Source organism: Aythya marila (genome assembly GCF_965140915.1).
Source record: "Aythya marila genome assembly, chromosome: 1".
Taxonomy (NCBI): Eukaryota; Metazoa; Chordata; class Aves; order Anseriformes; family Anatidae; genus Aythya; species Aythya marila.
Genome location: NC_139042.1, coordinates 27,406,871 through 27,432,761, shown reverse-complemented (window position 1 = coordinate 27,432,761; position 25,891 = coordinate 27,406,871). Strand labels below are relative to the sequence as shown.

The 25,891-nt window shown below is 45.5% G+C and overlaps 1 protein-coding gene across 1 annotated transcript in view; it reads left to right on the top strand.

Moving 5' to 3' along the window:
• The first annotated feature begins 1,506 nt into the window (after positions 1-1,506).
• FOXO1 (forkhead box O1) overlaps positions 1,507-25,891 on the top strand; it is a 63,982-nt gene continuing 39,597 nt past the window's right edge. The window contains exon 1 of the mRNA XM_082779642.1: positions 1,507-2,406. Within this exon, the coding sequence (XP_082635768.1) occupies positions 1,720-2,406 (687 nt within the window). The 5' untranslated portion in view covers positions 1,507-1,719. The remainder of the gene's footprint in view (positions 2,407-25,891) is intronic.

Here is a 25,891-nt window from a genome sequence, read left to right as displayed (position 1 = left end):
ATTGCCACATGCCATGGCTTCCCCTCATGCACACCTGCATCCTGTGGTCCCTGCTCCTCCTCATCACCGGGGTGCTCGCCTGGGCTGCAGGGCGACCGCAGTGGTGCTGGATAACGTTGTGGGACGAAGCTGTTCCTAGCTGAAACGTGGCATGCATGTTATTAGGTTGATCAGGAACTATTTTGCTATTAAAAAAAATTAATATATATATATACATATAATTGCTATTACTATTTTTAAATCTCTGGGCTAAGCGATACAGACTTGTGGGCTGAATCCTCCATAGGGCTTGGACAATGTAGAAGCGGCTTTAAAGCAACGCAACTCTGAGAACTGCCACGCAGCCAGCCTGTAATAACCAGGTTTGGCATCTGGGGAAAGAAACATGGCAAAAAAAGATGCTTTCAGATTCGATCAGTTACTCCACACATGTGCATACGTGTGCTGAGTACATAGCTGGGTGTCATCACGTGCCTTAAGAAGCGTTTTCATAACAGCGTGTGCATGCAGACGTACGACCTGGCACTAAGTTGCATGCTGTGGGCCTACGTCCAGTCTTGTCCTCTCCCTCCTAGTGATTGTTCCGCATTTTTGGAAAAATATTGGTAGAGGCACAACGGGCTGCAGTTAAATAACACTTCCACTCGCTGCCTTGGTTCGGGGGGATGAGGAACGGGCCCTGGACGGGGACACCGAGTGCCACGGTGCGGGTTTTGGGGCTCCCCCAGCCTGTTGGTAAAAGCCCTCTGCTACCGAAAACAAGGCAGATTTTCTACAGCGTTTGCCAGTTTGAGGAGAGGACTCCCATCCCTGAGCTCGCTTGTCCAGGTTGAGGGAACGTCTCAGTTTCAATGGAAAGCTTCTGTGTCGCATCGGACGCACCTCTGGGTGCTTCGGGGCTGGGCAGAGGGGGGCAGCACGTCGCGGGGGCTCGTCGCGGACCCTGTACCGCTTTGGGGAGGGGGTACGAGCCTTGGGGAGGGGGGTACGGACTGGGTTCCCCTGGAGGGAAATGAGTACGGGGCAGAAATGAGGCGCAGCCCGTCAAACCTTCGCGTGAGCCCACCCCGAAGCTCCGGCAGCCGCCCCGAGAGCGCGTCCAGCCCGGGGCTGCCTTGCGGGGACAGGGCCGGGGGGGCCGCGGCCACAGGAGGGGCGAGGGTCCCCTGGGGAGCCGTCCTGGGGACTGTCCCCGCACCAATCGCCCCCCCTCGGGCTCCGCACCTCGCCGGGACGGCACCGACTGCCGCCTCCTTCTCGAGCTGAAGGGCTCTCGCTCCCCGTCGAGGGGAGGGAGCCCAAAATAAGCCCAAAACAACCCCAAAACACAGGCAAACACACACACACGGAGCCCCCCCCGGGAGCAGCCCGGGGGCACCGGCACCCTCCCGCCCCGCGGCGGGGGGCGGCGCGGCGCTGCCATTGGCGAGGCTCGGGCCGGTCCCTCCCCGCCGGGAGGAGGAGGAGGAGGAGGAGAGGAGGAGGAGGAGGAAGGCTGGAGGCGGGCCCGCGCGGGGCGGTCGCTCCAGTCGGTCGCTGCCGCCGCCGAGGAGCCGGGCAGGGCGGCGGGGCCGGAGCCGCGCCGGGAGTCGGCGGCCGCGCCGTCGGGGCCGCGCCGGGAGCCTGCATGGGGCGCTGAGCCGCCCCCACCCCAAAAACCCTCCCCCGACAACCCCAAAAGCCTCCGCCGAGCTCCCCGCTCCCGCTCCCGGCCCCGCCATGGCCGAGGCTCCGCAGCTGGTGGACATCGACCCCGACTTCGAGCCGCTGCCGCGGCCCCGCTCCTGCACCTGGCCCCTGCCGCGGCCGGACTTCAACCCCCCCAGCTCGGCCACCTCCAGCCCGGCTCCGTCCTGCGGCGGGGCAGGAGCAGGAGGAGCAGGAGCAGGAGGAGGAGGAGGAGGAGGAGGTGGCGGGGGGCAGCCCGAGGGGGCGGCCGGCACCGCCGCAGCCGTCGCTGCCGCCGCCGCCGCCGCTGCCGCCGCCGCCTCGGGGGCGCTGGGCGCCGACTTCATCAGCAACCTCAGCCTGCTGGAGGAGAGCGAGGACTTCGGGCCGCTGCCCCCCGCCGGTCCCCCGGAGGCTGCCGCCTGCCGCTGCGGGGACTTCCCGGCGCCCGAGGCCGGCTGCCGCCTCCACCCGCCGGGGCCGGTGCCTCCGGTGCCTCCGGTGCCCCCCGCGGCCGTGGCCGGGCTGTCGCCGGGTCCCGTGGCCGGGCAGCCCCGCAAGAGCAGCTCGTCCCGCCGCAACGCCTGGGGCAACCTGTCCTACGCCGACCTCATCACCAAGGCCATCGAGAGCTCCCCCGAGAAGCGGCTCACCCTCTCGCAGATCTACGAGTGGATGGTCAAGAGCGTCCCTTACTTCAAGGACAAGGGAGACAGCAACAGCTCGGCCGGCTGGAAGGTGAGGGGAGGGCTGGGGGCACCGCCGGGACCCCCCCGAGGGGCTGGGGGGCTGCGGGGTGCTCGGCGCCGCACACGCCGGCTGCGCTGCCCGCCGCCCGCTTTGCAGCGGGCGCGTGCCTTTCGCATCTTATTTCATTTTTCCCCCCTCTTGTTTTAATTTATTTGATCGTATTTCATTTTATTCTACCCTAACGTGTTTTATTTCATCTTATTTTTGTTTTATTTCGTCTGATTTTATTTACTTTTACTTATTTCATTTCGTCTCCTCTCGTTCCGTTTCACTTTTATCCCGCTCCGTTTCACTTTATCCCACCGCGCTTCATTTATTTTATTCCCAAAAGGAAGAGAGGGGGGGGAAAAAAAAAAAAAAAAAAAAAAAAAAGAGCCGCTTCTGCCCTCCCCCCGCGGGGCTCGGCCGGGGCCGGGAGCGGAACGGGGGGGGGCCGGGGCTCGCCTCTCTCCGCCTTCCCCCCCCCCTCTCCGCCCTGCCCCGCCGAAAGCAAAAGTTCACGCCGTGTCACGGCGCCGGCCCCGGGCACAGAGGATGGATTTTGGGGGATTTTGGGGGCTGCCAGTGTTGAGCCCCCCCCGTGCGGCGGGGTGCGAGGGGCGCTGCTCGCCCCCGGGACCGCCCGGCACCACTGGGAGGGGGACCCGGGGAGCTGGGGCAGAGGCAAACGGGGCAGGGGAAGGAGAAGGGGCAGGACAAGGGTTGCAGAAACACCGTGCGTTTAATGAGTAAGCTGGCTTTGCCTGGGTGGCTGTGCTGAAGTCGGCGTGCGGGAGCGGCTTTCCCATTAATTTGTGGGGTTTTGTGCGCTCCCGGGGCAGGGAGGACCGGTGGTGAGGAACCTGTTGTGCTGGGGGGGGTTCAGCGCTGCCCAGCTCGGCGACACTTTGCTTGGGGCTGGGCACCCACCGTGGTGGTGTCCACCCCCATCCCCGTGTCACCCCCATCCCCCTACCACCACCCCCAGCCCCTCTTCTCCCCAGCCCCTACCCCAAATCCACCCACAACAGACCCAGAGCGCCCGCTTTTTCGGCACCCCGATGTTGAGTGAGAGCGCTGTCAGAGCGAGCTCCCGCTGCCTGCACGAAGGCACAGCCTCCTCCTCCTCCTCCTCCTCCTCCCTGCGAAGGATGGCAGCAAACGTGCAGGGTGCGTGTGCCGAACGTGGGATCGGCGTGTTGTGCTGCTGTGCTCCTGACTTGGCTCCAGTTAGGGCAGTCGGACTGCCGGTCGTCGAGTTTTGCTCGCCTCACCTTCTAGTATCTGTAATATTTGCATTTTTTTTTTTCCAAGTCAAATCCTGCATTTATATAGATTTTTACATGCACAGCTAGGAGGGATTGTTACGTCAGATTTTCGTCAACGTCATGTTTTTACGGGGGGGGGCAGCACCCTGCTAGGGAAATGCAGATGGATCTGAAACTCGTTGTCAGCTGAAGGCTTTTAAGACTTTTAAAAAGTAATTTGTTAGTTCCTATCAATGTGTTTGACTAAAAAATTTAAAGGATAATTGTCTGAAGACATCTTTCATGAAAAAGGCTTAATAGGAGGGGAATGATTGATAGCTGACAACTTTTAGATAAAGTAAATTGTCACCTGAAAACGCTGTTTTTTTTTTCCAGTGGTGTTTCAGTCTGTCAGAAATAAAGCAAGCCGCCTCGAGTGCCTTTGCAGAGCGAGTCGGAGAGAACTGAAAGGAAAACAAACAAAACTAAAATCAGAGCAGAGAACTCCCAAGTTCAAGCAGGCACATCGGGAGCTCTGCTAGCTGCCTAACTTATTAGGTGTTTCTTATTTTATTGCTCCTCTTCCTGTGTTGCTTCAGCCACTGACAAGCCTTGCACACCTCCTCCTGGCAGAGCGGGTGCTGCCGATGCCCATGCACCCACACTGCGCTGCAGTGGGGAGAGCTGGTGCTGGCACAGTCCTGGGATGGCTGTACCCTGTGGCAGGACGCTGTAGGAACCCCAAAAACACACACGTGCAGCCTACACACTGCCCTCAGGCCTCTATATGGCCACATTATGGGCAGGCAGCTCAGAAAGCTGCTGTGTTGGATTGTGTTGGCTCCATGCTGCGTGGGTTTGGTGCTGTGGGTGCTGAGGTCGGAGCAGGGATGGAGCTGGCCACGGCCCCTCAGAGCTGGAGCATCACCGGGTCGGTGCCTGGGGTGTGTGGTGTGTGGGTGTTTTGTAGCCTGAGAAAGAAAATGTTTTGTTTTGCTCTGCTTTTTCCCTCCTAAATAAAGCTTCGTCTTGTTGGAGCCTGCGTATTTGTAAGTGTAAACAAGGCACCTTTCAGATTATACACAAACTCCATAAAATACACGAGGACTTGTAACAGAATGTGCACTTTATGCCTGGTGGCAGGGCTGCGTTCGTCACCCAGAAGTTGAGAGCTGCCTACTGTAATGCTTGTGAATCAGCACGGCCCCCACTTAATATCTGATGTTGAACTGCTTTTGCATTTTTTTGCTGAATAAAGAAGTTCAATGGTGTTGACATTATCTGGTGGGAGCTCGGAATAGCGTCCAAGTTCTTCTGAGCTGAAACTTTTAAGCGGAAATGTCATCTTAAATAAGGGTGGTAAAGGTAGTAAGATAAAATTCTCACTGTTAGCTTACTGAAGTAGTTAAAACTGCTCTCAGCTGTATGTGCAAAATAGTTTACTCCAGACTTTCTTAGCACAAACTCTGATTTAAAAAAAAAAAAAAAAACACAACAAAACATCCAAAAAAACCCAGTTGAGCTCTGGGGGAGCAAGGGCTGCCCGCCCAGCAGCTGGGCCCTGCCAGACCTGCCGCAGGGGTGAACGTAGGCAAGTGCCGATAGCGAGCGGTGCTGCTCAGAGAAGGCTGAAGCAAGAACAAGATCTGTTTCTGAGATAACTAAGAAATTGTTGTGAAAGTTGCATGGAAGAATGAAACTTTTGTCTTGTAGCAGTCAAGTGAAAGCGGTGTTTTCTTCTACCTGTGCGAGTGGGAGACTGTGCGTGGGGCTTAGGGCAGTTTGCAGTCCCCAAATGGGATTCATCATGGCCGTAGATAACTTTTCCTTTGCTCAAATCTGATAACTTTTTGGCTGATCATCATAAGCAAGAAATGAAATGCCTTTGTGGCGGGTATATTTCATGATGTCTTTGCTTTATGTCAAAATGGTTGCGCTCTGCTGTGAAGGAGCCGTCAGAGTTAAACTTTCCTGAATGGCCTCAGGCTTTCAGCCTCCTATTGAAAATATGTTTAAACCACAACCTGTAATATTATGTTGGCTACATGCAGTGACTGTTTGGACAGAGGTCTTCATTAAGCAGAAAACACAGGGTTTTGGTGGCTCCCATCTCAAGGTGGCCGCAGTGTTTGTTTTTCCCAGCGGCAGGTGTGAAGGCCGCACGTGCATTTACACCTCCTTGACTTCTAGTCCTGAGGAAACTTGATCACCCAAATATATTTGTTGCCATTGCTGAAGGAGTATAGATGATAGATGGTATTGAGCTGCAGAAGGATGAATGGACGTAGGTCTGAGGACAAAACGGGTGTGGGGAAGGAGCTTCGGGTGGCCTCACCATAGACTGGCTCTGTGGTCTCCTCTTTAGTGAATCGGCCTCCATGAAAAATCAGCGCTGGGGTGTGGTATATCCAAGTCTAAAGCCGCACGTGTGTTATCAAGTATTGGGAGGCTCTGGGAAATCCAGAGTGATCTTCATGGCTGCCAAAAGTTTTTGGTTCTAGATTGGGGAATAATTTAAATCAGAGAAATTTGTGTAGAGCTCAAGTAGTTGAAGAGGAAGAAGTAGATCTCAGTGAGGTTTTTATTGCACATTTCTATTTCGACGTGGAGATGTCACTTTAATTAAAGACTGCCTTGATGAATTGCTCGGTGTTCCCTCAGTGCTGGTTGCATACCTGCGGGTATTTAACTCTGTCCCAGCGTAGTAGATCAGATGCTTTCCTAGGAGGTTTGTGGACCCCTAGCGTTGTGTTACACATGCATACAACACACATGAGTGTGCATATAGGTATGTCCATGTGTTTGCTTTCCTATTTATGGGTTCTGCCAGGTAAATCCTCTCACAGCCATGCCTTTTTACATACGGCACTGGTTACAGCCTCAGCACCTGGAAGATGCAGTTGTGTCTGCTCTGTGTGAGCTGCTGCAATCTCTCTTCCAGACCAGTTCCAGCCACTACTCATCCAGCTGTGAGTTTTACTTTTGGTGACTCGTGTACCTGCTCGCTGCCACTATCAGTCCTCAGTGGCAGCCTTCACCGCCTGCCTCTGAGTCACCAGCCTGAATCCTGCTTAGTAAGGGAAAAGGTTCACGGCTGAAAGTTCACCTTAATCGTTGCAAGGTGCCTGCACCCTCGTAACTAGTGATAAAGCTCCATGCTAACCCTTCATGGCTTGTTCCTTTTAAACTTAATTCTCTTTCTCCATCTATATTTGCCCTTTTTGATCTTAAACCTCACTTGAAGGATAAAGCCTGTTCTGTCCTTAGACCTGTGTGCTGCTGCCCCTGCTTTCAGGCTTGCGCTGCCTGCTGTGATGCATCCTGGCGATCCATCCCAGGTGGTTTTGAGCTTCCAGTCCAGGCCTTGAATTATATGTTGACAATACTCTTAATTTTTTTTGCATGTCTTGTATTTACTGGAACTGCTGCAATGCTTGTTCAGTTTCTTGTCTGGTTATGGGCAAGATTAAATGCCAAAAGAAAGCACCTGAGAGGCTTTGTGTACTGACACAATGAACTAAATCTTCCTGAAGTGACGGGCTTTGAAGAAGTTCAATACAAAAACAAGGCAACTGGTCTCTTTGCCACTGTACTCCTTACGACATACTTGGCTTCGTTCTTAATGTCATTATTTCTTTTTTATTACATTACTTCACAAGAGGTCAGCGGAATTGGTGGATTAGGGAATGGGCTTTTGCTGCCTGGGATAGAAAGGGGAAACAGCATGGTACAAGAGGATAAAGATGGTTAGGTGATTTTATTTTATTTATTTTTTTATTAAATATAATAATCAACAATAAAGTAGGCAATTTATATATATATAGTATATATTTTTAATAAGACTCCAGAAATGGTGTACTCTTGAGATGTTTGTTCAGACCTTCTTCAATTTCCAAAGCATAATGCTACCTAAATATATGCCACTCTGTTTACACAACTGGTGAATATTTTGCAAAAAGAGTGCTCAGCTTTTGGAGCAGAAATGATGAGACATTTTGCAGCCACAGATTTGTGAAATATGTAGGGCTGTGGCCACAGCCTACAGAGATTCAAACTTCAGCCCCTTCTGCTTTGGGAGAAAGTTAGTGTTTGAAACAGGGATTTCTCATGGAAATGATTTTGTAACCTTGAGTAGTGAATTCTAAAGTAAGATAAATTAAAGATACCCATTAAATAATTTGTTTTCCTCTTTCAGAAATATGTAAAAGATGGATACATTTACTTTATTGTTAATTCCTATGAAGAGAGAACTTCACATTCACTGTTGGTGGCTGCAGCTAAACTATAGTTAAGCGTATGGCACTGCATTCCAATATTTTAATGAATTTTGTAGTGTTCTGTGTGTAAGTTTGGTGTGCCAAAGTGAGTTTTAAATACAGGGGAATACTGCTTTTCATAATGAAAGGCTGCACTACAGAAATGGATGAAGTGTGCAGGGCAGTCACATTTTGAAAAACGGCATCTGTGCTGCTGCACAGAGCTTCAGCATGAATTACGTTCACTTCTGAGGGCAAGTACTATTCACATTTAAGTTATTTCTAAATATATTTGTTGAATGTTACTCCTGTGTGTTCATCAAACAAAGCTGCTTCATTCCTATGCTTTAGTTTGTAATGTGCAAACATCTTCAGTTAGTGCAGCAGCTGTATTGTGCTGTTTCTTGGTAGGTCTCCGTTTCTACTGTAGGAGGTGGAGGAATAAAAAGAATGAAGTCAACTGCTTTACTGTGCTGATGATTATCTCAGACTAAGAACTTCATTAGGCCTTGTGATTGTGCTTAGATTTTGGTGGTGGCTGCTGATCTTTACCAAATAATATCTAAGGAGGTGAGCTTATTTAGTGTGGAAGCACTTCTGCAGTAAGTTGCAAAGGTTTAGTAGTGCTTTCCCTTGTGATACGTGGGACCAGAGGAGAAAAGTCTGAAAATCTGCTGGGACTCTGACAGCTGCTGCATCTTGCAGAAAGTTGCTGAAGAAGTATAGGGCCGCGCTCAATTTGCCCCAGGCAGCTTGTTGTTGCTCACGGCATCGACCATCGCTACATGGTATCAATGATGTTACAGTCCTGTTTGCAAACACTTCTTGTTCTAGAGTTAATTCAGCCTCAAGGTACAAGTCTTCTCTTGTTCTAGTGTTCGAAGGCAAATTTTTGGGAATGCTAGGAATCCACACAGCTGGAAATGCTCTCGGTCCTATTGCTGCTCCACGCCAGCGGGCCAGGGATGGCTGTGGTGGCAACTGAGCAGCCTGTGTTCCCCCGACGTGTTAACTGTGTGCTGGTGTGAGCCTGCGGGGCTCCTTTTGCTTTTTGTCAAGGCTGTTTCTGTGGTGTAGTTTAAGTTTTGAAGCCTGGCACATGCATAGTTGAGGGAACACAGCATGTCTGTGTGGGCCATACTCTAAAATAGCACCTATTCAGATTTGACTTTTGATTGATTGTCATTTTGATTGGTGCTCGCAAGCAGAGGTATCCTTTACCTATAGTGTTTGCTAACTAAATACCTTCTGCTACCTCTGCTTTGTAATATGCAAGAGCTCTTATAAAGAGCTCTTATTTTATAAAGAGCATCTTTATTTTTTCTGGGTATCTGTCATTCAGAGGCCATTTCATGCCAGGCCTCCGTGCATCTCCTGCATCAGGATGTGAAAGGATGAAGGGGGCAGCACTCTGTGTCTTGCATGTTGGCATATCCCTCTAAAAATGCTGGAGGCTTAATCCCCGGCGCTACATTTAATTTAGTTAGTACCAGAGTGAGATCTCTTAAATCACACCCAAAAATCAGGAAATTAAAAACTTTATGGAATGAGATGTGACTGGTGGTTGGGCCTTGCTGTCCTGCAGCACCGCTAATGCTGGAGAGGAGGAGGGCAGTGAGTGAGCACAGGTGCTTTTCACCCAGGGCTGTTCTGAAGTCTCCTAAATCTACTTTTCTACTTTTGTTGTTGTTGTTGTCCTTTTTGGCAATTACTGTGAGTGGGCAGCAGAGATGTTTTGCTTTTGCCTTTTTTTGGAAGGGGAACTCCGGAGCATTGGAGCACAGACATTCATTTTATGGGGAAAAATGAAAATGCAGATCGTATGCTTTTTATTTTTAATTTTTTTTGCTTCCTTAATAAGGACTGTTTGCATAGTTCAGAGAATGGACTTTAATTGTCCAAATGCTGTCTGCAGCAATGAAAAAGTCACAACTTCTTCAGTTTTCTTACACTTAACTCCAGAAACTGTGACGTGGGTGGAGTTTCACTTACCCATCACTGACTTTTCAAACTACGCAGTTAGATAAGACTGAAGCAACTCGCTATAAATGTGGTGACTTGTTAGACCGCATTTATTGTGCAAATGAGCTTACATCCTGCAAGATCAGCAGAAATGCTTAATGTTTGCCTGGCTGGAAATTAATTAAAGTTTGGCGACTGAAATTAAAGGAATGGATTTGTTGCCCATTGTGTTATACAGAGTTGCCTTTCAGTTCCCATAATATGAATTAGCACGGTTGCAAATGGTTTTTGGCATGTGTGAGTTTCAGGTCCGAGCTGGTGCTGTCTTCTGGCATCTGTAGTGTTTTTAGATTGAAGCAAAACTCGTTTCGTCTTGGATGCTGTTCTGTAATGTGTGTTTGAATGTATCTGAGGCAGCTAACGGGAGTAAGGATATTAACAATCCAAAAATTTACTCCTGTGGTGATGGGGGGGCTGATTTGCCTGTAGCTTGCATTTGTTTGAAACCGATTCAAGTTAATATCCTAATTTGAATGTAATTGTTAGAATAAAAAATAAAGTACCTGTGCCGTACATATCTTGCACATATATTCAGATTTAAATTTTGATTGCCAAAAGCTTACAGACTGAGAAATCTTTGGTGTTTGCCAACTGAATTATATCTTATAGCGAGGCTTTGCAATATATAGAAACTCTTAATTAGGTATTCAAAAAATGAAGACGCTGTTATTCAGAGATGCTTCATAGCAGGCCTCCGCAGTTCTCCGCTGTCAGGATGTGAAAGGATTATCTGCTCTGTGCTCCCGTTTGCTGTTAACGTGTTGATTTCTCTTTCCAAAAATACTCTGTTCAAATGTGAACTTTCAAATTAGATGAAATTGTTTGCAGCCCCCACAGCCCCTTCTCCCAGAAAACCCAGCTCTGAAGGCATCCTGGTGGTGGGCCGAGGGAAGAGGGATTATTCCTGCTGTCGGAAGGCGTGAAGAGGTGGGGAGGTGCGAGCTGGCAGCTTTTGGGGAAAGCTTGGGGCCTGGCTGCTGCCCCAGCCCTGGCTGGATGCTGCTGTGTGGATTTCTGTGTGTGCTGGAGCCGTGATGCAGCGGCTGCTCCATGCCACAGATGAGCCTGTTGGAGCTGTCCCGCGAACACTCGCCTCCATCTGTCAGGCTGGTGTGCTGCTGTTCCTCTAGTTGTTCATGTGTGAGCAGGAGGAATGAAATCTCCTGTTACAGCAAGAAATATGTAGTAATTCACCATATATAACACTATCCAAAGATGTTAGGGTATGTATCCCTCAGCCTCTCAGGAGGATGCCCCGCTGCTGCGTCTGTCTTTTGCTGAGGTGCTTCAGCTTCTGAGGTCCAGGCCAAGGAGAGCAAGGGTTGTGCTGAAGGGAAAGATCCATGCTGCAAATATTGTGTTTATTGATCATATTTTTGATGAAATATTGATCAAAAAATAAGTGGTTATTGACCAAATTCTCTCAGGTGTATTATTACTTTCCTCCAGGAAAGGTGAGGAGGGGCTCTTTATCAGGGCATGTAGTGATAGGACAAATCTACCTCGTTTTTTAAGCCAAAAGAGGGTAGATTTAGATTAAACATACGGAGGAAATTCTTCACTCAAAGGGTGGTGAAGCACTGGCACAGGTTGCGCAGAGAAGTGGTGGATGCCCCATCCCTGGAGGTGTTCAAGGCCAGGCTGGATGGGGCTTTGGGCAACCTGGGCTGGTGGGTGGCATCCATGCTCATGGCAAGGGTTTGGAACTAGATGGTCTTTAAGGTCTCTTGTAGTTATTTGTAGTGTTTCCATCCCTGACACCTCTGCTGCACTTGTCCTGCCTCTTCCCCACCTCTTGTGACTGAGCTCTGCTCTACTGATGCATCTGCAGGTCCAACAACAAGGCATTTGAAATTCAGGATGAGGACACAGCCTCATGTGTGACTGATCAAAATACGTTATGTAATTCAAACATAAATAAAATTGTACTAAATATTTTGTAGCTAGCTAGATAAATTTAGGCATTGATTAATATCTAGAAGCCTATAGCGCAGAAAGGAATACCAAAAACTCCCTTCCCCTCCCTAATATAAATATAAGTATATATATATATATTGTTTTTTTTCAGATGTGAAAACCCATAGTGTGACTGCATGTTTAAGTCAGACCAACTTACTTTTCTGTGTAGTTGTTATGGTGTCTTGGTCCTGCCATCCTTGGGCCAGCATTGAGGTGGAGCTGGAGGCACTCCTGCGTGCAGGTGACACGATGCTTGGAAAACTCAGAGAGTGCCAGAGAGGGGTGAAGTCTTTAACTTTTGTTTGAAATGGGATGATGAATTTTTTTTCCCCCCACCTTATTTTCCCTTCTACCTTGAGGAATATGTGCAGCCTCTGAGGAGAACTGCACTGTCAGATTTTTATGGCCCTTTGTTGCAAGAGCTGAACATTTCCTAATACAACATGAGTGCATATTCCAGCTAGCGGAGCAGCAATATTGGTCTAGGGTCTGGTCTTTGGTGCTGCTGGTGCATTATGCCCTTGTCCACAAATGTAGTAAATCCATAAATGTGCTGCTGAAATAAATGGCAGGAGAGGAGGTTAAGGCAGTATTTTAAAATGCAGCCTGTTGCAATTGATTTTTGAGAAATAAGTAGATGCTATCTTAATGCAGAGTGCTCCATGCTTGTTAGGAAACTTGAGTCGCTCTTGAATAATCCAGTTTGTTTAGTCTATGAAAACCTGATACTGCACTCTTGCCTACTTCTTCTTTACAGTTCTATGGCAATTACATAGCAATAAGCATTAAAAGGAGAAACCATAATCTTCTCTGCTTGCAGTCCAAGCCAACACCAGTCATCTGCTGATGCTATGAAGTCATCCTTTGCTTTGAGGTTGCTTCCTGAAGCCTTGCTCCAGATGTCTGCTCCAGGTGAGCAGTTGTGTTTTACTCCCAGTGTGTCCAAGCCCTCTGTAGGGCATCCTTCTGGGGCTGGCCCACGGTGGAGGAGAGGAATTCTGCAAAGTTCCTCCTGCCATTTGATGGTCCTCCCTGCTTCCCCATTCTGGAACACTGGAACAAAAATGAAGATGTAAATGAATTTGCAATTATTGCACAACCAGGTTATGCAATGAGGCTGACGTGTAGGGCATACACATGTAGAAAACGCCTGCTTGAAGAGATGGCATTAAGTGCAGTTTCACCACCTTCTACCCAGAGATGAGGCTAACTGTGTTATTGGCTTCACCCCCTCCTTGGTTAACCTGAGTATTAAAGCACACAAAATATTCTGCTTCTGTTGGCTGAGACATATTGTTGATGGAGCAAAAAATAAATTAGTTCTTATGGACTGTTTATTTTGGAAGGGCTTTTTTAGCTTGGGGCCCGGAGTCCAGGCAATTAACGTTGCAGTAGTCGATCCTGGGGACGTGTGCTGCACAGCAGTGAATTTTCGTACTGTCAGCATAGTCTAAAGCATCTCCTAAGTGCATGGGGATTTTTTCTAAATGAGGGATGGAGTTTCAGTCAGAGACATTGTATCCAACAGGTCTGTGAGTGAGCCCTCATCTGGGAACTACATTTGTTATTTCCTATGTTTTAGTATTTCTCTGGAAGAAGTCACACCGTTGGCTCCAGCCCTTCATGTGAGGGAGGGGGATGGATGGCAGGGTGCTGTAACTGCATTTTTGGGGCAGGCTGGTTGGTGAGGCTTTCTTGACACCGATTGTGACACTTGTGTCCCATCCCTGGTGAAAGCAGAACGATACCACAGAAGCGTGCCTTGAGCAGATCTGTGTTCAGCTTCTGGGCTGGTGTAAATTCTTATCCCAGCTATCCCAACCTGCCAGAAATGACTGGTGCTGTTGTTAGTATGATGTACTGTGGCTCCTGGCTTGAGTTTCATTGTACTTTTTTACTTCTCTGTGGGAAAACAACCTCTCCCCCCTGCCCACCCCTCAGTTGCCTCCCTTCTTGCCCCTGTCTGCGTTAACTCCTGAGAGGCGCAACAAGTACGTGGTATCTCCATACGCAACGCTTATTGCTGATTGAAAGAAAAATTCTGCAAAATAAGCAAGTAGACTGACCTGATGACTCCTCATGACAACAGCCTAGTTGAAGTTAACATGCAGAATATTTTTATCCTAGTTTACTCCTTGGAGGCTAATAGAGGGAATGCTGCTAGAGTAATTTTAAGATGAATCATGCCATCTGCCATGCACGGTTTGCTGTTTCAGCAGTAGAGGAGCAGAGGGAATACATACATACGGTGGTCTGAAACAGCATGTTTGCTTTCACTGTAAAACTAATTTGAATTTCAGAGCTTTTTTTTTCTCCTTTTTTTTTTTTTTTTTTTCCCCTTGCAGGCATTTCATATCCCCTGCTTTGGTTATCAGTTTAGCACATGGCTCCAGCACTGATACTGCTCTGTCGGATGGTCAGTGCCAAATTTTGCAGCCTCTTTGTTCTGCTGAGACTTGGAAGGCACACCTGATCTGGCTTGCTAGTATCTTGAAGTGGACCACTGCGAAGTCCTTTTTTGAAAATACAGTGCAAATGTTGACCCATGGGACTGCCAAACGGAACCAGATGTAATTTGCACCCCATTTAAAAAAGAAAAAAAGTAGGAGTAGTAGTACTACTACTAATATTAATAGTAATATTAATAACAATGAAGTTGTAGACATATTGACCTGGAGAAGGTAGCCTGGCAGTGTACTAAGGAGGATCACTTGTGGTCTGAATTTTGTATGTCTGATGCTAAGACTTGTTCTTCCAGGAGCTCTCCTGAGCCGGAGGAGGAGCGTCCCCAGCACGTGGCTGTCTTCCCTGTGGGAAAGAGCAAGCTGGCATTTGGAACTGAAAAGTCATAACCACAGCATAGCGTTGAGCGTGTCATGTCTCATCTTGTGTTTTGTCCAGGAGCAATTATTTTAGAGACCGGCGAGTCCGTTAGTAAGGTTCATGGGTTGGGATTTGGGAATTGAAAGGGGTGGAATCAGAATCTCAAGGGGTTTGTACTTCAACTCTATCCTGCCTTTGAGGACAGGCTATGATATTAGATAATGCTTTAATTATTACTAGGGTGAGTAAATTCTTCTGTTCTAATATGTTAAAAACCCTCCCTTGCTATCTCTCCCAAAGATCTAATTTTCTCATAAACTGATAAGGGTGGTGAACTGTTGCACCAAACAGTACTAATAGATTTTGTGCTTTGTTCACGTCTTAAGCTTTTTACAAGAATTTTATCTCTTGCACTTGTTTTGAGTGCCCTGACAAACTATATTTGAAGAAACTGAGAGTAGAATATTGAAGCATGTAGCAATTAAACTATTTTCCTCCCTTTCTTGCATTTCAGCCCTTGCCCCTCAAGGGAATTATATATCTGGTAAACTGCAGAATTAATTATGTGAGGTCAGTTGAAGGCCTGAACAATAGCATGCTCTCTTTTTCAGGCAAGAAGGACAGTTTTTAAATGCCAGGAATTAAGAGCAAAGCTTGCTCGCCTTTGGAGAAGAGTTGTTGTACCAGATACTGAGCTGACATGCAGGCAGATCTCTGCTACCCTTAGAAGAGGATTAGTTTATGCCCTGAAGCAAATGGGTTATTAACTCTTGTAATTTTATTTTAGCATGTTTAACAACAGATACTGTTGTTTATAAAATCCATTTAATCCCTTTTTAATCACTGCAAGTTATTTTCCACTAGCTATCCTGCAGCCATGGGTTCCAATGGTTAGTTATTTACTGAGCAAAACATTGCATTTTTGTGTGCTTTTTAAAAGTCGTTCTTTAATGCCTTGAATTAAAGGGTGGTTGTTTTTTATTTTATTTTTCCCCTAAATAAGTTGGGCCTCTACTTTTGTTGCATTCTCCTCCTTCTTCATTACCCAGCTCATTGAATATCTGTAGCAGCCCCTTCTTTTGCTCTTTGGACCATCTCTGCAGAATCCTCATTTCTCTTTTCCCAGGCCACTGCTGTTGCTATTTTTTCTAGCAGATTTTGTTTGCTTGGGCTTTGCTCTGCACCTCAAGGCATTTATTGATAAATAGTGGCCTTGTATTATGGGATGTATAAACACAAGCATGTGACTGCCCTCTGCATTGGATATGAGAATGTATGAAATGGCAGCAGTGGTGGTGTCATGATGCTTCTCGGTATCTTTTAGAGCCTGTGGTATGGGGTGGGGAAAGGCTGGTAAACTTTCAGGTGTTCAGGAGGTTCTGTGTGCATGAAATAAAAGCCATCAACTTTGGGAAGAAAGAAACATATGCACCAGAAGTCACACTTAACAGGTGAAGTGTCTTTAGCTAGACATGTCTTGTAAAAGTAGCACCAAAAGACGCTTGCATAAAATACAACTCACAGCAAGGTCTTCAGGCCACTTACATGAGCTCTTCTATGGCCCCAGGCAGTGCCATGGCTGCAGAGATTTCTTCTGAGGTGGAAATCTCCAAACTGCTCCAGTTCTGACGAACAGCAGGGCATAGTAATTCACTAGGGTTTAGTAATTCACCTGCTGCATTTGTGGTGGTGGCCAGGGTGACATTTCATTTCCACGATCCAGCTCTTGGGTGATCCATCCTGCGGTGCCCAGTAGCTGGTGGCCGTGCCTGGTGGGGACCTAGTGATGTGTGCTCATGCAGCAACTTTACCTGCAAAGTTTTTGGAGTGAGTGATGTGAATCCTGTCTCCCTTCTTCGCTGGAGCTCAAGGAATGGGAAGGCTCTTCTGGATGTTTGGATCCACGTACGTGGGCACCTACCCTCAGAGAGGACTCTCAGATGTGACTGGGAAGTCTCAAGCCTTCTTGGGTTTGTCACACAGTCCTGGTCACGATGGGATAGTATGGGATCTTTGGTACCTTGCAAAAATCTGGCCTCTCTGTGCCAGCTACTGGGATGCAATATAGCAGTGCTGCTTTGCATGTGGGAGTGAGTTTTGTGGTCTCTCTGTCAAGTGTATGAGCTGAAATACATGCCTGCACCCTCTGAGCTACTTTCCAATGCAGTGTGAAAGATTATGAATGAGAAGGAGACAAGGATAACATTTATGTCTTTCTGGCCGTAGGAGCTTTGCCTCTTGGCTGTGATTAAGCTCGCATTTAGCCCATGAATATTTTTTCTTAACGTTGGGAGATCTGCTATTACAAGAGATTTTGCCACTGGGGCTGGCTGGCATAAAGCAAATACCTGACTGACTTGAAATAATTTGATTAGTCTGTCTTGCGCTGGGAGAATCCCTTGCTCAGGCCTATCCCAGGGATAAATGAATCATGCAGAGGAGAAATCGAAATTGCCAACCAAGGCTTTACGTTTGTTGCTATTAAGTGACAGAGAAATGAGCTTTGCTGTGGGAAACATGCCTTTTCCCAGAAATATCTTGAGCTTGATCTGAACTATACTGAAACGTGAAAATTCCTTTCAAATTAAAGGGAAAAAAAAATCAGGAGGCAGCATGCACTTTTGTTGTCAGAATCTTCTGACCAAGTTTATTGCTTGTGTTGCTGCTCTGCTGAAGTACCTCTTACGCTGAATTTTGTTACATGAAGTATAGAAGTAGAGTAGCAAAATGTGTCCATATTGACCTGAATATTCCTCCCCTGATAACATTTTTTTTTCCACTTCTGTGTAAATCTTGCATGAATGTTCACACAGGTAGCTTTGGTCAGAAAAATAGATCTCATTTAACATCTAAGATACAACTTTTCATCTTCTGTTGGTGACCTGAAGATTATGGGTGTTGCTGCTGAGGGAAACCTGTTGTGTGAGAGACTGATGTGGTTCTCAGAAATTTCTTAGGAATGTCGAAGGTTCATAGTGGGACATAGAGATTTATTGTGTGCTTCTGATCAGCTAGCTGGTGTGGAGACCACAGTCCTCTTCTGAACTCCTTCTGAGGTTGCCTGTAGTTAGAAAGCCTAGAAATTGCCTTCAGTTAAGTCTAGTTGGTCCTTCCCATGCGTTGACCTCTTGATGTTTCAAGGAAAGCCTTTGGTTAGACAAAAAGGGGAAAGAAGACAGCTAAATATGACGAGGGTTATATAGTCTTCTTTTGGCTTAAGAGGCTGGTCTGTTTGGGATCCTTCTGTAGGCAGTTGAAGGGTGGCAGGTTCTTGCTTTCACTGTCCACGAGGTGAAACTTCATGAGGCATAGTGAGTAACTCCTCTAGAAAGGAGGCAGCCCTTGTGAACATCCCCACAAGTCCTTTCAGGCTCAAATTATGAGACACCATCAGTTTAGGGAAAAGGCCGAGGGACACAGCTTCAATTGCTGACAAAACAACCGTGTCAAATTCAAGCCTGTAGTCCTGAGTGCATAGGACTAAGATGGTATCTCAGACCATGTTGTTTCGAGGACTTAAGTGTTTTGGCTCCATGAGGAATGGGCTCCATTTGCCCTGTCACACAGATATTGAGAGTTTAGAAACCTCTGCATTTCTCTTCGTACAGGCTGTGCTTTGGCAAACTGATTTGGAAACCAAGCTCTGTGCTTGTCCATACCACAGTAGCTTTGGGTAGGCCATTGAAAGACTGGGGAAGAAGGAAGGCTCTCCAGGAAGGATTAAAACAGCAGGAATCTCCTAGTCTGTAGAGAAGTAATGGGTGTCACATGCTGCAGCAACAGCCTGCTCCTCCAAAGAGTTGGAAAGGTGATGGGATTTGCATGGGGTTTAACCAGCACCCGGCTCTTTGGCCTGCCAGCACGAGGAAGCCTTAGCTCAGGTCTCATACAAGACAGAGCCCAGCCACACCATTTACACATAGCATAAGCTGTTTTTCAAATAAATAGCATAATTTCCCATATTTGCAGTCTGCAAGCGTTCTCCCCCTTCTCCATTTGAAAGTAAGATGGGATACAATATGCTGTGCATCCTGGTTGCATGGGGAGAAATATGCTCCCTGAGCCAGAGATGGCCAGGACGTCTGTCAGTCCAGCCTCTGGGACAGACGTAAGAAATATCTCAACTGCAAGTTGTTTTGTGCTTACTAGAAAGCCTGCAGAGTGGATGGTTTCAGTACGGGGATAAAGGCTATAAAATACTGGTAACCTCAGTGGGTTGCAGGGAAATTTCCTCATGTTTGGGTGCAGTAGAGTTTTGAAAATCAAAGCAAACAATTGTGTTTTGGTTGTGGTGTTTATAAGAAAGGGCAACAGAGGAAATGAGAAAACTTTGAAAAGTGAGTTAAATAGGGATTGGCATGAGATGTGTTGTTTTTTTGTTTTTCTCTCTCTTTTTTTTTTTTTTTTACTTTGTAAATTCCTGCTTTCTCTTGCTGAGGCTTAGTGAGGAAAGTTTCTCTTTCTAAAGAGAAGACAACATGTGTCATAAAGAAAAGGAATATCTTAAAGGTACGCAGCCTGTTATGTAATGGAAGATTTTGTTATGGAGAAAAACTGCAACAATAAGATCTTACAGGATTTCCTATTAGTTCAGGAAAAAATACAAACTTTACCTGGAAGCATGAACTCTTCAATAACATTGTAGATGCAGAAGTGAATAATAAACATAAAAAGATCTAGAATCAAATGAATGTTATAAACAAGCTGAAATTAAAGGGGAATGTAACTTGCTGTGAATCATATTTAAGAAAAGGCAGAAAATAAAATAGCAATAGGAGTCAAAGCAGGAGCCTGTGTAATTCAAAGCATATATGCTTTTTTCAGGTGTTGTTAGTTGTCCAATACAAGGTCTGTCTGCAAATCTTGTTTTTAGACATTTATATTCCATGATATTTGTGTCTGAAGGAAGAGATTTTTGCTCTTATTGGTGTGCAATAGAAAAGAGCAGACTTTTGCTTGCAGAAGTAGTTCTGTGTAGTGTCATTGGACGGATCTGTTCACATCATTAGCCAAAACAGGAATAAAAATAATCCAGCAGCTTAAAATGCAACATGCTTCTGTACTTTTAAGGACTGAAATCCAAAATGTGAAAAGGATTAGAAAATTATAAACAGACACTAATTGATACCCATCTGTGTAATATTTGTAAAACCTCATTTCTTGCCATTCTAAATACTGTGTGCTTGTGCATCCCTGTGTTGTTATTGAAACTGTATTGATTTATAATGCTTTTTGAACAGTATCTCAGATACAAAACGTGGCCCTGAAATTATGGAAACTTCACTCAGGTTAGATTTTTTTTTTTTTTAATGAGTCATAAGGCAGTAATGAATCCAACTTCTGTGCTCGTTGCTCTAATATTCGTTATTATGGCTAACTGTCATAAAACATCATCCAAAAAAAAAAAAAAAATCAGATCAAGAGCTAAGTGGCCATGCCTGGGATGGCATCTGAGCTCTGCTGGGGGCTTTGTGGCCCCGTGGAGGGGTGTTGTTGAGGAGGGACTGAAGTCTGTAGGAAACCATGGCTTGGCTTGTGCTTGCATAGCCTGAGTAGATCAGCCTTCTGCGTGCTGGTATTTTCACTCATTTTGACCTGAGTTTTGATGGAGGACAGCTGAGAGGAGCAACCCTGAATGTGCCAGAAGCTCCACCAAACACCTTACAGAAAACCAGTCTGAAGCCTAGGGAGGCCCAAGAGGAGTGGGATGTCGGTGCCCTCGCTGGCAGTGAGGGGGCAGCTGAGGAGGACAGGCAGGAGGAGAGGCTGGGACTGCTCGAGGCATCACGGTGGAACCTGGAGCTGAAGCTGGGGCCGTGAGTCAAAGTCCCATGACTCCATCGCAAGACCATTAGTCCTTTTAAGTAGCTGCGTGAGGGGCTGCCAAGAATTAGGGCTGATGGATAGCACAAGAACACAACTCGAATTATTAATGACTTTTTTTTTTTTTTTCAATCTGGAAAGCAGCATGGGGTAGAACCAAGCACTGCTGCATGGCTCACAGGCAGACCCTGGCATGCTGAAGGGTGCATGGGGAGAAAAAGTCTTGCCTGTTGCAGTTGCAGCTCTGAGTCCTGACCACGGTTACCCAAAGGATCTTGTGGTTTTAAAGGTCATGATAAATTTGAGTTACCAAAGCATGCGTAAAAGGCTGCAGAAAAGACAGGCAAGGCGTTGTTGAAATGGTTCATTTGTACATTTGAACTGCATGTTTAAAAACTTTGCAGTCCAGAGACAACCCTTTAAAAGAAACTTTGTACTTTTATCTGCCCTTTTTTTTTTGCTACAGTATTTGGCATTTGGTCTTAAATAACTTAGTAGTTATTGATTAGCAGTTCTATAGCAGTGGTGCTCTGGGAATTAACATTTGCTTTTCATACTCTGGTCTACAGCATTAATTTACAGCTTGTTATTTTATGCATAATGCATAAAAAATAAATCATTTTTCCACTACAATGAAATATTGGAGAAATTTTATATTTTCAATAAGTGTTATTTTCATACAAATAAGAATGCATTTTTTAATGTCTAATGTCACTTATTGTGTATTTCAAATATGCAGTCTCTTTGAGACTGTGCTCAGGGGAAATATCCATCAGGGCTGTCTTCATGATATTCACTCCAGATTTTTTTCCTTTTACAGTTTGTGCAACTTCTGGTCTACTTGTATTTTCTACTACTTTTTGTATTTTTCTTTCTTTCTCTTTTTATTGATTTTTTATTTGATGCTACTTAAGTTATCTAGATGTGTATTTTTAATTGATTTTTCTATGTTATTTTTATTTTTTCTATATTACTCTTTTGTTCTAAGGGTTTTATGTATATGCTACTCTGTGTATATGTATAAAATATACATGCTGTGAATTTGAACTTGAAATAGCCATCTTAATACATCTGTGCCTCTGGTCTAAGTATGTAGAATGACGATGCCTATTTTCTTCTACTGGTTATGATTCCTTTAGTTTCTAAATGGTGTGAGGACTCATTGCACCTTGCTTGCAGTACTCCTGCCATTTTATGTACGTCTGTGTTAGGTAAGGGATGAATATTTTGTGGGATGCTGGTGTGTTATCTCTCTTTTCATACTCTACAGTGAAGTTTTTAAGCAGTGCATGGGCAGACCTGCCAGAAGTAGGGCCCTATTTGCTTGGTAGCAATACCCAAAGCAAGAGATGGCACCTTTCCTCTAGAGTTTTCAGCCAGGGGTCCTGACTCTGCCAATACACAGTGGAGTAGCTTTGAGCATGTTGCACTGGAACGTGATTAAAGGCAACTTCTTGGGAGCAAAAGTGCAGGCGAGGTTAGAGCCTCGATCCTTACCTCAGCTCAGGCAGCCAGTTGTTTACAGGAGTGAAGTGGTGGAATCACTTTGGCAAAGAGGCTATTTGTCACAAATTTCATATTCTTTGGCTGTTTGGGCAGTATTTTTTCTTGTGTATTTTTCCTAAGGTATTGTTTTTGCAGACCATATTGAAAACATGCTTCTTTTTCTTTTCTAATTTGATTGTAATAAGGGCTTTGTTAATCAAAAATAAGTGCAATAAGACAGAATGAGTTGGTTATTTTTACATTTTCCTGTTTAAAAGAAAAAAAAAAAAAACAGCCTCAGTAAGTGAGCCACAATGAGCCGTGATGTATTTCCTCCATCAGGATGGAAAATAAGCCATTTATTATTTCAGCTCTGACTCACAGTGAACCTGCTGACACTGAGACATTTTATAATCATAAGGAACAGGTTAGGGCAGTAACTTGGACGCCAGGCTGGGGATTACCTACTTATTACAGTGTTTTACAACCTGGATGCTTTAGGTTTTCTGGCAGAAAGTCCTAAACCTCACACTAAACACCATGTTGTTATTGTACAATTACTGCTTGCAGGTCTTGCTGTAGGTGGTGCCAGCTAGACAGATGCCTTCATTATAATTATCCTTTTTACTATATATAAAGATTTCATCCCTTTAATCCATGTAAATTTTACTGTTCTTGAAAGTGACACTAATAGTTATACTCTGAGCCCTTCCTCCTTGTCCCGTGTTCCCAAAGTGACTTGGGGATGGGCTTGGTCAATACAGAAATGGGAGATTTCCAAGGAGAGCCCAGGTCCTGCAGGAAGCGGCGCTGATGACTCAGTAGACAGCACTGGTGGTCATTGCATGGTCCCCTGACACAGGCTGCAAGAATAGCAGTGCTAACTCCAGCGTCCTGGCCAAACTCCAGCTGAATAATTACTTTCTGCCTGCCTTGAATTCCTCCGCAGCTTCAGCTGGAGAAGTTGAGCTTCGTTTCCCTTCTTATAAACAATCCCATAGCGTTCGTGTGGAGCGGTTGCTCCTTCACGCCTTGGAGGTAACTGTATTTTGATGCTGGGTAGTGACTTTATCCTCGCACTCATGGATAGCCTGAGAAATGCCAACTCCTAAAATCTCATTTTACTATGAAGAGTATGACAGGTCATCTTGTATTCTATTTTTTTTTTTTTCCTCCAGTAATAGCTTGTGAATACTATTGCATTTGCTGATAAATGAAGGCATCTTTGAAATTCATGACCTTTTGACAGCAAGATGTTGAAAAACGACCGAGGAAGTGATAGTGAGATCCTCATTAGAGTCCAGTGAGGCAGGAAAACTCTTCCTGCGTAGCTGTTTAACACCACTTACTGGGTCTTGCTCTTTGACAGGCATCAGAGCTGGATACCTGTAACTGGATGTCTCTAGTCTACTTGAACCTGCAGCTCCAGATGGACATATGGACAAGTAGGGTGGTGGGTCAGAAAGTGATACCTCTCCTTTGAGAGCATCTTCAGAAATAAGGGCATAGCCAGAGCTCTGCTGTGGATGTTGGTGTTCAGAGAGCCTCATCCCATTACCCTAGGAGGATAGCTAGGTTGCCCAGTGAGAAGGACCAGTCCTGCCTGCAAGTGGGCATTTTGGCCCCTTCCTCTGCCAGTATTTCATCTCTCTCTTTCCTGTAACACAATGACTTGAGGCAATCCGCCAAATTGTTGTTTGCTGGTCAGTTGGTTTATTTTGGTACCTGGTTAATGCGTTCCCTGATCTGCAAAGCTGACAGACCCTTGTGTCAGCTTGATTTTGTCAGTGAGTGACAAATCGTGTGTGATTCACATGTGCCTTTACTCATTTAACATGAGCAAAAGTTACCTGTGAGAAACAAACTGTAGGTAGAAGAACTGGTTGACAGGACTGAAGGCCATGAGCCCCCAATTTTGTGGAGGAGACCCTGTGCACAAGAGCTGAACAGCTTTCTTGTGAGGGAGGTGGAGTAGCTAAGCTTGGTGTTGTGCTTATCTGATGGGGCCTGGATGAGCTTCCATTTGTCAGATATTCGGTACATGTTTGAATACAAATACTAAGCCAAGATTCAGTGAGACTTCCCTTGCATACAAGAGCTACCTTTTTGCTGTTTCTTCTCTTGAAGATGTTAGGCTTTGAATAGTCCACTCTTAACAGTCCTTTAATTGCTTCATCCTCTCTCTTCTTGATCAGGAGACTACTCATGACTTCTTGAAGCCTGCTACTTAACAGCAATCTGTAGCAAAACACCATATCTTCTTCATATTTAACCCACACTTCACCATTTTGTCTCCCTCTCCGTGAGTGCTCTGGAAATACAGTGGTGTTGCAGCATTTGTATCTTGCAATGTTGGGTATATGCAATGCTGGATGTTTGATCAGAGTCAAAATAATTGGTTGCTTAACCTACGCAAGTTGCCTACTTAGCTGTGCAGGGCAATTTGAGCAAGCCATCAAGAAGAGTGCTTGGTAGGTTCCTGTAACAAATTCTGTTTGCTGGTTTGTTTTGAAACCATCTTTTGAGAGTATATGGTACTTAACGTGTTGTCAAAATCAGGACAAAATAAAGCGTATGGATTAATACTTAGCAGAAAGAATCTGAGAGCTTCAGGCTCTGTGGAAATGGCAAAATGGGAGCTGCGAGCACTTCATCAGAGTAGCCCAGGAATTTTTATTAGCTGTGTTTAAGCTCCAGCGTGTGATAGGTTCAATACCAAGAAAAATGGGTGCTTTCTGACCATCAGTATCTGTGATAGCTGAAGGCATCGTATGAGAAAGGAATATGATAGTGAACATTAAATTTCTATTAATAAATAAATGTTAATACCAGACTTTATAATTTATTGTATGTTAGAAAAAGCAAATAATGTTATCAGTCTCCTTGCTTTCCTCCTTTTCTTTTATTTTTGAGGCAGGGAAGATCTGTGTATGAATTATGTACTTTAAAATGCTTCTTCATAAATACATGATCTCTGCATATTTGCATGCAGAAAAAAATGAACTATGCTATGAGTGTAGTTCTCCTTAAATCATCTGAGGATCAAAAACCTTATCTGTTTTTATTTTATTTTTTATTTTTTTAAAGGATTATCAGCTCCCACTGCCATGGGTCTACACAGATCTTCCAAGATGAAGAGGTTGTACTGGAGTCTAGGCTAAAATACACACTGGCGTTATCTAATCTGAAAAATCCCAGTATGGGAAGAGGTTATACAAAGTAGGCAAGTGGAAAGGCAGTGTGGGCCCGAAGGGAGAATTTATATTACAAACGTTTTATTTATCATATGAAGTATGTGGGCAATCTGTTAGTTACTTTAATGAATGATTATTATGATTATTTTTTATTTGGCCTGGAACTCAGGTTGAAGGGAGAACTGGAAGGCACAGGTTTTGGGAACAGCGGCTGACTGCATTGTGGCAGAACCGGAGCACGTCTCCCAGTACAGGATTAACATCTCAGCGCCACCGGCGTTCCCGTGTGAAAGAAAGGTAGCAATTTGGGAACCCAGCTGTACTCAGTACGTGCTTTCTTTGGGGTCATGTGGATGTGTGTGCAGGAAGAGTCGCCTAATTTGAGGAGTTATTTAGAGTAAGAAATTGGTTTTGTATGTGTATCAACAAGGAATGGTTAAGTAGATGTTCTTTGGGAGTTACAAAGTTTTTTTTTTTTTTTTTTTTTTAAGCTGAGATTGTTGTGTTTGTTGTCAAAATACTTTGTATTTTCTCTCCTGCTGTTACTTGGTCTGGCTGTAGCACAATGTTGCATGTTTGTTACCACAAGTCCTTTTCTAGGCCAGCCACATGCCCAGCTAGGGTGGAGAGAAAAGGTAGTGATTTATAAAGTATTCCTGTAGAAGTATGGGTTAAAGACTGTAAT